Below are 15359 nucleotides of genomic sequence, written 5' to 3'. Positions count from 1 at the left end.
ATCTTTAAACCTAAGGTCCTTAATCACATCACAATCGAGCATCCCATAACCAAGTTCATTGAACCAACATTTATTACTAAGATGCTCAAATCTATCAACTAGTGGTAAGTTATGTATGACGAACCCAATGCACTCCTCCGAAATGCCACTTTGGATTTAGTGGCTTCAAACCCTACTCAAAATGTTGTTGTTGCAAATGAGTTTTCCACATTAAATAGCTAAGGGATTTCACCAAAATTTTGGTTTAGACTACCATGATATTTTCAATCCAATTGTTAAACCAATCACAATACGTCTCATTATTAGTATTACTCTTGTAAATGACTAGCTAATTCGATAATTAGACATCAATAATGTCTTTTTGCATGATAGTCTCACCAAGGAGGTCTTCATACAACAACCGTCAGGATTCATGGACTCTGCTCATTTGTCTTTCAAGCTAAGGAAAGCTACTTATGATCTAAAACAAGCACCATGGGCATAGTACAATAAACTTAAAGGGTTTCTAATTTCTTTTGGATTTCTTGACTCCAAAAATGACGCTTCTTTTGTTATTTATAAATTTGTGACTACTACTATATATGTACTTCCTTGTCTACACTAAAAACCTTAATGTTATAGGAAATAATGATGTTCTCATTGCCTAATTTTTTTCAAGGCCTATCTAACATGTTTTTCATAAAAGACTTAATGATTTTGTACTATTTCACATTATTGAGGTGTTATCCACTACAACTAGTCTTCGACTCACACAATGTAAGTATTATGATGACCTCTTTATGAAAACAAACAAGATTTGCATCAAAATAGATATCACCACACCAATGTTCAATACTTGACCGCTCACTCTATCTGTTGGTTCTCCACTTGCAAATGTCACAAAGTATTTTCAAGTTATTTGTGCCTTAATTACATGCGATATCTTTTCCTCATATGCCTTGATGTCTCTTATGCCTTGATGAGCAAATGCCCAATTCATGCATAATCCCACGGAACCTCACTTGAGCACTGCTTAACAATTGTTGTAACACTTGAAACAAAACCATTCACTATGACTTGTTTCGAAAATAAAACCAAGTTCTTAACTTAAGTGCCTTTTCATATGCGAATTAGGCTTGCAATAGGGATGATTGTACTTCCACGATAGCCTATGCTGTTTTATCTCGACTTCATCCTATGCAACTAAAGTTCTTTGGCTTCAAAATTTACTTAGTGAGCTTAACAGGCATGTCTTTCACTCAAGAGTCAAGTATATTCTATGAGAATATTAGGGCTACATACTTGCCCGTCAATCTGGTGTTTCCTTAAAAAATGAAAGACATTTCTATTGATTATCATTTTGTCTTTGGTGCGAGGCTCATTTGGCTTTTCTTCACATATCATCCAAAGATCAAGTGAGAGATGGACTCACAATTTATCATCTCAATAGTTTCAATTTCTATGATCCAAAATTGAATTAATTTAAATGTGATCATTTCTATTCTTTAGACTTAAGTTTGACAGTTTTACTGTAAATAGGATTCAGCCTGGCATATTAATATTATACGAATCATCAGTCAATACAATTGAGAGCATTGCTTTCCAATATTATTGTTCTATGATATATTGCCTTTTTGGCAGTAAGAATACAAAAGAGAGAAGGAGGGTAAGGATCAAATTATTACATAAAGTGGTGTGTCTATTCTGTGAACATATCCAATGGATATATGACAAGAATTAGTGGAGGTTTTCAACTTTTTTTGGGTTGTTCGTTTCCTTTTATTTTCCAATCTAAGAAGAAGTTCTATACATGACTCAAATACATATGAACTCCACAAAAGGGACCCATTTCCTTCAAATCAAACATAATCCAAAAGAGACAGCGCTCAAAAGTAAAAGAACTTTCATTACTGATGAGAAGAAAAAAGTTAATAGTTTTAAAAGATTAGCTTCTTAAGCAAAGCATTGAAACTCATAGGCTAATTCAGATTTAAACTTTAGACTTTGATGCAACCACCCCTTTTTGTTAAGAAAGAGAGTAAAAAAAAAGGTAAGAAAGGAAAAAAGATGCCATTTCCCAAATCCAAACGCATCTCCTGAGTGGGTCTCTTGATTTTGATTTTTGTTACCAAGCCAAGACAAAAGTACAACTAAAAGTATATGATCGATTTTATTAAATAACAAATCAATGGCTGCAAGTCAACACCAACCCAAGCATTAAACATTAGAGTAACACAGAATATGAGTCATACTAAAAATTACGCATTAATGATGTTTCTCCATCGTCACTGCATAAAAATACTTTCAAACAAGACCCGTAATTTGATCTTTGATCTTTTTTTTTTTCTTTTCTTTCTAGTTTAAAAAGTCCTTTAGAGTTGGATTCAAGATCAAAGAGCTTGTAGGGATTAAGATTAATTTCTCATAAGCTACTTCCATGAATGACTGGTGGGAGAAACATCACAATGGTGGTACTGTTGAAGGTTAGACAAGAATTAAATGCAACCCAACTGAAAACAGATGGAAGTGGACCCACTGACGTTGCAGTACTTAATGGTTCCTGCTCCAGCCTGCTTCAGAGGCTAGCACTGGACATGGATGATTCCACCATTCAACGGTGTCTGTTTCTGCTTTCAATTTCTTTGATTTCTCCCCCTCCATATGTCTCTCTTCCAGTGCTGTACTCAAAACTGGAAAAGTCAGGTCAAATTATGACATGCCATTATACTTGGAAAGGTGGACCCTCAGTAGCCCAAGCCAACCCTTTCGTCCATGACTTAGGATCACAAAACTCGGCAGAAGCCCTTGTGACTGACTATAGTAAAATACAAATTAGGGCCATGACCTTCTTTCACTACTTAATTCTATAAAAAGCTACACAAGAAGGCAGCTACAATGGTCTGCAAATGTTGATGCTGCATCAGTTTGGCATGGTTTGTGAGAAGCTGCAGCTCCTTCTTTATACGAAGTTCTCCATGGATTTTTTGAGAGACAAGTTGTATAATACTTCGTTCTTGGAACCCATTATATGAAAGTGATCTGCAAGCTTTTTTTATTTTTGATCTCTTCATACTCCAAAATAATAAAATATTCTTGAGTGGAATAGCAAACAATTACATGATGCACCCTTCTTACCTACTCCCTTGATGACCTTTGGGACTCGGAATTGCAAAGGATGAACCCTAACGAAGGTGGAGCTGATCTACATGGTATCAACTATATGCTAATGTTCCGTTTTTGATGGGCTCTTAACTCCAATTTGAAGAATGGCAAGGCATGGGAGAAGAACCATTTTCAAGGGTCTAAGAAAGCAGCAAAACTAACCCTTAAGGGTCACTAGTTTTCCTATGGTAGAGTAATTCAATATGAAGAAATTGCACTATGGAGATTCTAATTGTATATGCTAGAGAAGACATTATCGGATGTGGCCAAAACAGTGGTTTAAAAGGGGTCAGAGCTGTCCTCTAACAAGGATACCATGTACCCCAAGAAAAGAGATAGACATGGATCCCATTTTACCAACAGGAGGGCCTTCTTTTGAACTCTTCTCTTTCTTCCTTTCTGTTCTTCAAACAGTCAATTCTCTAGTCCCAGTTCTCTCATTGATTCAATACAACATATCATGCCTATGGATTTTGATGTGTTTATATGCATGCATATATCTGCATAGAGAACACTAAGCGAAGAAAACACAAATATGGAGAACTTTAACAGATATCATCTGTGGATTAGAGTGTATCAAAACATAGAATAGAGAAAAATAAATGCTGGAAAGAGACGAGAAAAGAGACAAGATGAGGACATGAACTGCATACCGTGGATTTTTTAAGGCGAGAGATAGGGAGAAAGAGAGGTGCAAAAGGAGATATTGACGCGGCTCAATCAAATCACATGGCTAATATCTCTTCATCTAACCATGTCTTTAAATTGAGGCACGCCAATACCTCCCCCCATATTTGAACACTCTCTCGGTCACTGCAACCTCCTTCTGCTTATCTTCCCACAAAGCTCTGAAATGAATGTGTATGTGTGAGAGAGCGCTTCCCTCATATTTGAACAGTCTCTACAGAGAGAGAGAGAAAGAGAGAGAAGGGGGAGTTGTGGAAGAAGGGGGTGGGTGAGCCACCATGCTTCCATAACTAGGAAAGATAGGTCATTTAGTTTGAGAGATGAGCAGATTTCCCTCTCTCAGAGGTTGCTATACAGAAGGCCTTTCAATGAGGTGACCTGCCTTTCCTCCAGGGCCTTACATGGGGCTTTTTCCCTTCACTTCTTTTGCTGCCTTTAGGGAAGCACCGCTAATAAAAATACAACAAATTGCCCTTCATTTTTTTCCTCCTATCTTTCTGTTTGTGCATATATGTAAACAAGAGAGCCTGTCTGATATTTTAATGTGGAAGATACCGTGGTTCTAAATTGGGCAATTATCCCAAAAAGAAAGAAATAAAGAAAGAAAGAAAAGGGTAGGGGCCGGTGGGCTGGGTTCCTATTCTTTGGGAGTTCTTTTTTTTTTTTTTTTTTTTACATTTCCTTCCCAGGAAATAGAGAGAAAATTCAGAAAAATTTTGGCGTCATATTATAGGAGAAATGACAAACAGAAAGTGGTTGGATTTGAAAACAGTTCTTAAAAATAAAATTAAAAAAGACTTGTTTTGTAAACTAAAAATCATGCTACCAAACCCCCTTTTCCCAACTAGTTTCACCAATCACTCCCTTGTCAAGGGTTGCCAGGTCCCCATGAGATTTTAATTCTACTTTAGTAGTTGTGATTAGCAATGAAAAAATATTGATGAACAATGCCAAGGTCCAAGGCTAGCTCATAGCCCAATTCATGGAATCCTAGGCTGAAAAGAGGCCACTTGGAGGATCTGCAATCACTGAATCTGAATTGAGAATGATTGATAAACATGAAAGGGATTTTATTGACATAGTGGAAACCTACAAAACTTTAGTATGACTTGGCGCTAAACGAGGCCTAAAGCTATAGGCAAACATATACACATATACATATGAGGTAAATTTCTTTGAGTTAGGTGATAGTAGGTGCAACCCCAAGCTCAAGGTGCACGAAAGATTGCCTTATGAAATATGCTTCTCCACCTGTTGGCTCAATGCGAAACGATGGCGATGGCGATCGATCAGAATCAGGTCAGCACACGTGTTTCACACGTATATGGCTACTGTCAAGCCCACCCATGAATTATCCAGCATATTCTCTTTGGTGGTCACAGTGGAGAAGTCAAAGTGGATGCAATCATGTGATCTAGCTGATTCTAATGCCTTTTGTCGACTCAAGAACCCTTAAAAGCTTAAAGCCTAAAATAAGTGAAAATTGATTGTTGTCTTAAACAGATGCCTCAAGTGGAACATACTGGTAGAAATGTTATTCATTGTTATCTTATTGGTTTCACAACTCTACACCTGCTTGCCAAGAAATTGACAAAAATGAATTTGGGGCCATGCATTTCAATCTGGTATACAAAAGATGATCCAGAGGCTAAGCTCCATATGTCAGTTCTGATCAACTGATGAAGTTCCTTTTTTGAATTATGCCCTCAGTCCAAAGCTAAACCTGATGAAATTCAGGACTAGTATTCAGAGTGCAGCCTTTATTACCCTGAAAGATCAGAAAAGTGCAATAATCCAGGGAAACTGATGTTTCCTTTGTCTTTTACTTGGCATTTGAAGATATATAGAAAATCATTTTCAAGAATTGGAATATTAAAGAAATTGGGTGATTGCATTACTGAAGCTAGTTGCATATGCCATGACGTCCTTCTAGTTTTGTACGCCTGTAAGAAAGGATCGATGGCAGCTGTTTCTGGTAATGGCTCCGTCCACCATGGTGGACTGGTACAGAACCACAGCTTGAATGATTTGATTTTCAAGGGAAACAATTGAACATGCCCTTTAGCATCAAAGTGGTGAGAAAATAAGATTAAACAAACATACAATTAACTATCATTCCGGACCTACAAACCATGACCATTTCTTAGCAATATACAGCACTAAAAACCTTCTACTGTCCTCTTATGCACCTTTATACTAATAAATTGTATTGTGAAGAAGAACCATATGGGGCAATGAGTCAAGAAACCAGGGCCAGCTACGTGCTCAGAGTCCAATTCCATGGAAGTACTTGAACTAATTAATGACTTAATTGAAATTCAAAAACCTTGCTAGCTTGAACTGCCTCTACATATACGAAGTAATGCAGGACATGTTAAGGTTCCAAGATTTTAGGGTTTAATGACAGAAAATGGGAATATAAATTTATGACAAAAAGGGTAAAATAAAATACATGGGAAAAAAATTAAAAAAAAAAAAAGGAAAAACCTTATAATCTCACTAAAACTTTTTAGGAATCTCACTTTAAAGAAAATCAACGGAATCACATTATTGATATTGCAAATTAAATATGTAAACAAACAAAAAAAAGACCTTAATATAATTGATCATCAACACTTAATCTTGTTTTACATCAATTTTGCGTTATCTATATACTTCAGAAAATATTATAATTGAATAAAATTATGAAAAAAATAAACCTAACATATGTATTACCTAGTTTGGACTCTTATTCATTTTCTAAAACTATCAATTTTTTTTTTTTTAAAAAATAAAGGAAATTAGAAGCTTCCTTTTTAGAATTGTAAACTTATTTCATAGAAACTTTTTATTGTAAATTTTTAATAAACAATATTTTTAGATTATAAGGACTCAAAAATATAAATTTTAGAATAATAAAATTTATTTTATAATACAAAGTTTAGAATTTTTTTCTTTTTTAAGTAGAAGTATAAAACTTTCCTTTTTTGTGTTTTCGATCCTTCTTCTTAAATACACTTTGAATGGTGACTCATCTCTTTATCAACTTTCCCCAACCCATTTGAAAGAAATTGATTTTGATGAGTTGGATGATTCATAAAGTTCGTGAGGGTCAAGATCAAGCTTCTAAAGTTCAGTGGTCATAATCCAAGTATTCTTGAAATGTGGTTTGTCATGTCATCAAAAATTGCTAGTCTCTACCTTCTTGACAAGTCAATACAATTTGATCTTAGGACATACTTTCCTAAGTCCATATTTATATATAAAATATTTCCTTATAGTTTGGTTTTATTGGAAAACTAGACATTGCATAGTATCAAAATCCTTTAGCCAATATTGTGTCTGATGTGTCTATGGCACATTGAAGCCTCTCATCCGACACTTCGAAACTGCATGTGGCAGTAACCAAATGGTATTCCCCAATAACATGCCCTTTCAGATCTCGAATATGGAATTTTCATGATACTCATGATGTCATCTTGCAAAAAATATGACTTGGAAACTAAAAACCTTTGCAGACCCGGCTTCAAGAGGATGTTTATTAGAATAAATAAACATCTACTGCTGGCCTGGATGATATGCTCTAAATTAATCATGGCCATTTCTTGGCAATGTGTAACAATAACACGTCCTGCTGTTCACCACCTCTCAGACCAGCCTGCCTGCCTTTACCTAGGCTTATGCCACACAATAGTTGAAGAAGATATGTATTAGAAGGGAATGGCTCAATAAACCAGGACTGGGCAATATGTTGGGACGGCAATCTCATAAAAATGATTAAACTAGTAGCTTCATTATCTGAAAAAGAAAAATTTTGCATGGACTGCCCCCTATATATATAGGCTCTCAATCTTCCTGTTTTCATATCTCAAAGTCACCTCCCATATTCCTCTCCTTATTTCAAAGCTCAAAGTAGTCGATCCTTCCCTTATTCTCCTGTTCTTATTCCACTACATTAGTATTCAGATAGTTGGAAATGGAAAAATCACTTTCTACGATCTTGCATGTGCATTTGAACCTAAACCCCTGCAAGATTTCTGCATTGCAGATGTTAACAGCTCAGGTACTGCATATTCATTGACATTTTTCTGTTTTCTGCCTGCTGTCATGGTATTGCAACTGTCAGCAAAACGATAGCTTTCTTAACTTTTATATGTTTATTGGCAGCAAGAGTGAATGGCCTAGTCTACAAGAATCCCATGCTAGCTCAAGCTAATGATTTCTCCTTCAGTGGGCTCCATGTAGCAGGCAGCACATCCAATCCTTCTGGGTCCAGGGTCACCCCTGTCACTGTGGCTCAGCTACCAGGACTCAACACTCTTGGCATCTCAATGGCCCGCATTGACTATGCACCATGGGGCATCAACCCTCCCCACACACACCCCCGAGCGTCTGAGATCCTGACTGTTCTAGAAGGCTCTCATGGTTGGATTCGTTTCTTCAAACCCTGAGAACCGCCTTATCACTAAGGTCCTCCAGAAGGGTGATGTCTTTGTCTTCCCAGTGGGACTCATCCACTTCCAGCGCAATGTGGGATATGGCAATGCTGTTGCACTTGCAGCTTTGAGCAGCCAAAACCCTGGTGCCATCAGGCCCATCACTATTGCTAGTGCTGTTTTTGGTCAAATGCACCTATTGCTAGTGAAGTTCTTGCGTTGTGACATCCCAAATCAGGGAACTTTCTGACTCTATATAAGTATGGATTTCTCTTAATCCTATAGGCATGCGCATTTTAAGGCCATGAAGGCTCATTTGTGTCTAAAGTGGACAATATTTACACGGTTGGGAGCGGATCGTTACAAATGGTATCAAATTCGATCCCCGACCTCTGTGTGGGGGTTTGTTTGACCCCATAACGATATTCGATTGTTTTGTTCCACAATTCCATAGGACACAACGAAAACATTATAAGTATAAACTTCTCTTAATCTTGACGCGTTTTAAAGCCGTGAGGACTCATTTGGATTCAAAGTGGACAATATCTACTCAATTAAGAGCGAATCATTACAAAAACATTCCAAATTGATAAGGATATAGTCAATCAACTGCAATCAAAGTTCTAGAGCGGCAAAAAGTAGTCGATGAAAAAATTGGGGAAGTCATATAGTAGTCGTGTGGTAATTTTCATTGTTCTGTTTTTTGTTTTCACTGTTCTGTTTTTTGTTTTCTTTATCTGATCAATTTAGCTGAAAGGTTCCAATTGTTTGCTTCAAAAAGAATAATCCCATGAGGAAATCATTGTTGGGTTTACTGTCAATTTCATTAAGAAAAATTCATATGTTGGATTCTCCCATAAACAGTGTTAGTATCAAAATGCCTTTTTCTATGTTTCCCTGTTCAACATGTGGCCAGCAGTTTTTCTTTCTTTTTCCTTTTAAGTGTATTAAAAGCTGCCAGATTTAACATTTAATAATCAACTCAAGTACATCACTTGGACTTGGGTTTGTCTCCTCCATGTAAACTAAAATGTTCCACCATAATATGCTCAACAAAAATGCAGGACCACTCTACTATGTTGCCTACAAGAAGGCAACATTTTGCCGTGATGCACGGCCTATATTCAAACAAAGATTTGGACTCTCCTATTTACTGAACTTGTATGATGATTTTGGTGAGATTGAAGGGTGTGCATGCAGAACGGTGGTGAATAAGAGATTTGAACTATCAAGAGTGAGGAGGGAGTGACAAATGACAGTTTATACATTTGTGAATCAAGTGTGAAGTTACCCTCTTATTGTAGGAAAGGCCATATGAGAAATGACTTCTGGGTTTATTTAATAGTGAAATGAGCTTTTTATATTCTTTGTGTAGGGTCCATAATGTCCATATCCCATTATATTTATATCCAAAGGACATACTAATATGAACAAATTCGAACAGACCACATTAAATTATAGCTCCATTCTTGGCATGGCCTTCCTAACCCTGAAGCACGGCTTTCTTTTTTTTTGGCTCCTCAAGACAATATCTGTCCAGCACATGGCATAAAGAAATGTAGATTAACGACTGAATGATAGTGTCTGCTATTTCTTCCAAATGGCCTCATTCATGGGGACTCATTCAGCAAATTGTCATACAAATAGAGGAATTCCTTTTTAATGAAACAGCACAACCAGGAAACTTCATACCTTGCAGATTTAGCATCAAATATTGAATAACAAATATGGACCATTTCTCAGCAACATATAAATTATAATAACATACTGCCCAGACCCACTTCTTCAGGCAAGCCGGCTTGCCTCTTCTAAATTACAAATAGATAGTATTATGAAGAAGAAGAGGAATGATTCAAAAATCCAGGACCAGCCAACGCGTTTGGACTGCCATCTCATGGAATTTTGCAGACACTGCCTCCGTATATATAGAGCTCTGGAGCAGCTTATTTCATACCTCAGAGTACGCCTTCCCATCTTCCGCTTCTTATTTCATAGCTTGAAGCAATCTTGCCTTCTTCCTTAATCCCTGTTCTAGTTCCCCTACATTAGTATTCAGTAATTTGAAATGGCAAAACACTTCACCTTATTGAGCTTGTTGGCTCTCACTTGCTGCATTGCATTTGCTTTTGAGCCTAAACCCCTGCAGGATTTCTGTGTTGCAGATCCTAACAGTTCAGGTAATATTAATGTTGCAAATTCATTGCCATTTTTTTTTTCCGTTTGCTATATATCCTATTACTTCATTGTTTTATCAACACATCATTGGTAGTTGATCAATTTTTATATGTTTATTGGCAGCAAGAGTGAATGGCTTAGTCTGCAAGAATCCCATGCTAGCTCAGGCCAACGATTTTTCATTCAGTGGTCTCCATGTAGCAGGCAACACATCCAACCCTTTTGGGTCCAGGGTCACCCCTGTCACAGTGGCTCAGCTACCAGGGCTCAACACTCTAGGCATCTCAATGGCACGCATTGACTATGCACCATGGGGCATCAACCCACCACACACACACCCCCGAGCGTCTGAGATCCTGACAGTCCTAGAAGGCCCACTCTTAGTTGGATTTGTTACCTCAAACCCAGAGAACCGCCTTGTCACAAAGGTCCTCCAGAAGGGTGATGTGTTTGTGTTCCCAGTGGGACTCATTCACTTCCAGCGTAATGTGGGATATGGAAATGCGGTGGCAATTGCAGCATTGAGCAGCCAAAACCCAGGAGTCATCACCATTGCCAATGCTGTTTTCGGGTCAAATGCACCCATTGCCAGTGAGGTTCTTGCCAAGGCATTCCAGGTTGACAAAAACATTGTGGACCAGCTCCAGTCAAAGTTCTAGAGCAGTAAAACCTTGATGGAAAGAAATTTCAGTGTGTGAGGGATAAAGCACTACTGTTTTGCTTATGTTTTCATTATGTGATTGGTTTAGTGAATTGTTAGCGTATTCCATTTGTTTGGTACAATAATAACAATAATTTCGTAAGCAAATCCTTATTGTGTTCTAATTGCAATTTCATTTTGAAATTATTGCAGCAAATCTTCCCTCTCTGAGGAGGTCTCCTACACAATTCCCCAAATAATGATACTAAATTGATGGATCAAATACTAACCATATCACGACCCAAATTCTGGACAACTCAAAATTTGGCTTCTGACCCAGGTCAAGGGTATGACTTTAAGGGTTATTCCTATCCACGCTGGTAATCAGTCAAAACATATTGAAATTTTTTATTTTTTTTTCAATAAAACGTCTAATTCTAAATAAATTTATTAAGTTAAGATTTACTGTAACATATTATTTTACTTTTCCAAAACCAACCATCACACTCTATCTTTATCACAATTATAATAAGACCACCAATCAGCTTCTTGCCCAAAAGCTCAAATATTTACTATAATCTTTAAGTCAAAAAGAATATTTCTAAAAATATTTTACAAATTAACAAAATATTATTTAACTTACAAAAATTCATTATACATATCAAAAGGGTAATATACATTTAAAAACAACCATTATTATGGTTCTTTTGCTTTCTAGAATACTTCCTGATCTTCATGTGGTCCATCTGAAATTATATTTGCATCTAAAAATTTTAGAAAGTAAAGGGATGAACATTTCTACATTGCTTAATAGGGTGTGTTACATCCAAGTGAGTTAGAAATATTAAGTCAATAAAACACAACCATATGTCAAAATATAATATTACATTTACTTAATACACACTAAAAGAAACTTCAACCATACAAATTTAAACCAATCAAAATTATCATTTTCTTTATTCAACCATATGTTTAGCATATCAATAATTCTAAATTTACAAAATAAATAAGTCATTTTAATCTTGAATAATATATTCAAACATACACTTGATAAATAATGCAAATCTTTCTTTCAAATATAATCATGATATAAATGTTTATACGTAATCACACAATGCACTGTCGTTCTCGGGCTTTCACCAAAGGATATACGTCTGTACCTAAATACACTCTCCATTCGGAGTCTTCCTAGGGTAAATTTTTTAGTCTTTCACCCTAGGGATCTCTTTCCCTTCTTAATTCGCCTCACACGAGTTTTTACCTTTCATTACTATTCATTTTTCTCTTTCTTTTGTCATTTCATACACTTTTCACGGTTTTTATCCTTTCTTCACACAACCATGATGCAAATGAATGTCACGAGGTTAATTACCCTCATTCACAAGTATCACCAATATCACATAAATTTCCAACTAGTCCAAATATCATTGGAATTACAATCATACCACAAATTCCAAAATTTCCCAATAATTCCAATAAATACAATATTCAAATATAATTATTTTCTCCACACTAAAATTACCAAAAACAACCAATAAATTTTCAATAATTCACATCTCAATTAAACATAATCTATACCAACATTCCATAATTTTCCACAAATCCAATAATTTCCAATAATCAAATATAATTATTTTTTTTTCAACAAAATTACCAAAAGCAACTAATAAATTTTCAATAATTCACATCTCAATTAAACATAATCTATACCAACATTCCATAATTTTCCACAACTCCAATAATTTTCAATAATCAAATATAATTATTTTTTTCACAATAAAATTACCAAAAGCAACCAATAAATTTCCAATAATTCACATCTCAATTCAACATAATCTATACCAAAATTCCATAATTTTCCAATAACTACAATAATTTCCAATAATAAAATATAATTATTTTTTCATTATAAAATTACCAAAAATATTCCAATAATTCTCAAAAAAATCCACATATCAATAAATTATAAAATATACCACAATTTCAAAATTTTGCAACAATTCCAATAATTTTAACATTTTCTAAGCAAAACCAAATCATTTTACATGTTTAGGTTTCCAAAAAATAACATAAATGAAAACTATACGACGATCTATTATAACCCAACAACTCACCCATTCCCATGGAGTTTTTTAAAAGTAAATAAAAGTAAAATGAGAAGTCCAAAAAAAATTGAAAAAAAATTTAGGAAAAACACACCCCTACTTGTACAGTAAAATCCAACCGTGGGATCTAAAATCCGACTCGTAGAAGTGTTCACCACGTTGAAGACTATCATCGTCTGAAGTTTCGTCACAATCGGAGGCGTTTCATTGTCGGATCAATGGAGACACACCACAGAGAATCACAATTGCATCTCTACCCTGCTCATCCCCGGTTTTTTTTCTCTTTTTCCTTTTTTTTTTTCCCTCCCGACACCCCACAATCCCTTATATATATATATATATATATATATATATATGAAAATACCACGCACGATCATTTCTCTTAATTAAATTAAAATCATTATTCCTTAATTAACATTCCGTAATTATGAATTATACCCAACTTATGAGTTTCCACCTCACGAAAAATACTACTATATTCATAATTTAATTTACTACAAGTCTGTTATTCAAAAAGTATAATTTGACTATAATTACTTAAAGCATTTTTACTTTGAAATTCACTTAAAACATAATATAATTAACTATTAATAAAATTCAATTTCATAAAAATATTAAATACATAAAATAATTTTTTGGCAACGAAGAATTTGAAATTTGTAATAACTCTTAACCCATTAATTTGACTAATATTTATTTACCAACAAAATTTAAGTAATTTTATAAAACTCAATTTCATAAATTAATTAGTCATTCAATTTATAAAAATCAATTTCTCAACCATTTGGTATAACTTTTATTAATTTAAGTCATTTGTCAAATTATTCAGTCGCATCAAAATTTCAAAAGTTAAATTCATAAAATTCACATTTAATTAATTTACCCCTTTTGTATATATATATATATATATATTCTAAATTCACATGTCATAATTTGCTCTTAATTTAATTTCAATTCAACTCCGTTTAATGTTTCGTAATTCTATAAAGTTAAATTCCAATCATAAAACCCAAATTGATTCGTTATAAAATTAAATTCAATTTCTTTTTAATTATCCATTATAACAATTTGATATAATATAAATTTTTACCAAGTTTTTCTTACTACGATTTTTTTTATAATTATCTGATAATAATTAAATTAATTCTCGTAACATACTTAATATTCAATTTTTCAAAATTTAATCTCAATTATTTGATGGCTAAATTTTTCTCAAAATCTAAATTTAATTTCTAAAATTCTCACTCCTTACATATAACGTGGCAAAATTTTCAAATTATTGACTTTTGACCAACTTTTCCAAAACCTCTCCCAATTAAATACTAACACGTGGATCTCCACCACTCTTTTTGACCATTTGACCCACAATTTTATGAAATACTTTATATGTTCCTAGAATCTAACGTGTTCGTACGTCATTTGTTGATAAATTCCCAAGCTTGAATGGCTTTGGCGTCTCCATGGCACAAGCAGACATAGCCCCTAGCGGTGTGGTTCCAATGCACACTCACCCTGGCTCTTTAGAGATACTTCTTATAGCCAAAGGCATTGTCACTGCTGGTTTAATTTCTTCGGACAATACCGTCTACTTGAAAACACTCAAAGATGAAGATATCATGGTTTTCCCTCAAGGGTTGCTGCATTTCCATGTGAATACTGATCGGACACAGGCACTTTTTTGGGTTATCTTCTGTAGCTCGAACCTTGACCTCCAAATCCTCAACAATGCGCTGTTTAGCAACAACTTGCCTTCTGAATTGATAGAGAATACCACTTTTCTTGATGATGATGAAGTGAAGAGACTCAAGGCTCTTCTTGGTGGTTCTGGGTGATTCAGCTTGGCAAGAACTTGTTAATTTCTTGTCACCCTCCCATTAAGTATGTAATCACTTTAATTAGTCTTTCAAGCTATTGATTCTTTGGATCAATGGCATGTGTGGAGTTCTATATTTGGTTTTCCAGTGTGAGATTAATTACCTTGTAGCTTTGCAACATCAAATGTAGACCATAAGTGTTACCTATTTTTCTTCTTTTATATATGCTAGTGGGGTGTCACCGTGTGTAGCACAATGTTAATGTTTAATCTTTAAGTCTAAGTATTTGATCATATACTAAGAAAGCTTGAAACACCAAGTGAAAAGATTACTTTTATAAAACTTAGGAAAAGCTACATATAGAATATGTAAGTCAATGATA

The 15359-nt window shown here is 34.8% G+C and overlaps 2 protein-coding genes and 1 pseudogene across 2 annotated transcripts; all 3 read left to right on the top strand.

Moving 5' to 3' along the window:
• Window positions 1-5100: 5100 nt before the first annotated feature.
• Window positions 5101-8870, top strand: LOC117926055 (annotated as a pseudogene).
• A 1324-nt stretch (window positions 8871-10194) lies between these two features.
• On the top strand, window positions 10195-11226 carry LOC117927263 (putative germin-like protein 2-1). Its single transcript, XM_034846714.1, has 2 exons — window positions 10195-10420; window positions 10542-11226. The coding sequence occupies exons 1-2, from the start codon at window positions 10309-10311 to the stop codon at window positions 11075-11077; spliced, it is 648 nt and encodes a 215-aa protein (XP_034702605.1). The 5' UTR covers window positions 10195-10308; the 3' UTR covers window positions 11078-11226.
• Window positions 11227-14623: 3397 nt separating this feature from the next.
• LOC117926054 (auxin-binding protein ABP19a-like) lies at window positions 14624-14995 on the top strand. Its single transcript, XM_034845140.1, has one exon. It carries the CDS (start codon window positions 14624-14626, stop codon window positions 14993-14995), a length of 372 nt encoding a protein of 123 aa, XP_034701031.1.
• The last annotated feature ends 364 nt before the right edge of the window (window positions 14996-15359 follow it).

This window comes from Vitis riparia, chromosome 12, assembly GCF_004353265.1.
Source record: "Vitis riparia cultivar Riparia Gloire de Montpellier isolate 1030 chromosome 12, EGFV_Vit.rip_1.0, whole genome shotgun sequence".
NCBI classification, from domain to species: Eukaryota; Viridiplantae; Streptophyta; class Magnoliopsida; order Vitales; family Vitaceae; genus Vitis; species Vitis riparia.
Note: the sequence above shows the minus strand (reverse complement) of the source record. Positions and strands in the feature narration are given on the sequence as shown.

Bases quoted from the DNA above. Each gene is read 5' to 3' on its own strand.
- LOC117927263 (XM_034846714.1), top strand. From the start codon at position 10,309: ATGGCAAAACACTTCACCTTATTGAGCTTGTTGGCTCTCACTTGCTGC. The intron at 10,421-10,541 runs GTAATATTAATG...GTTTATTGGCAG, and splicing joins TGCAGATCCTAACAGTTCAG to CAAGAGTGAATGGCTTAGTC.
- LOC117926054 (XM_034845140.1), top strand. From the start codon at position 14,624: ATGGCACAAGCAGACATAGCCCCTAGCGGTGTGGTTCCAATGCACACT.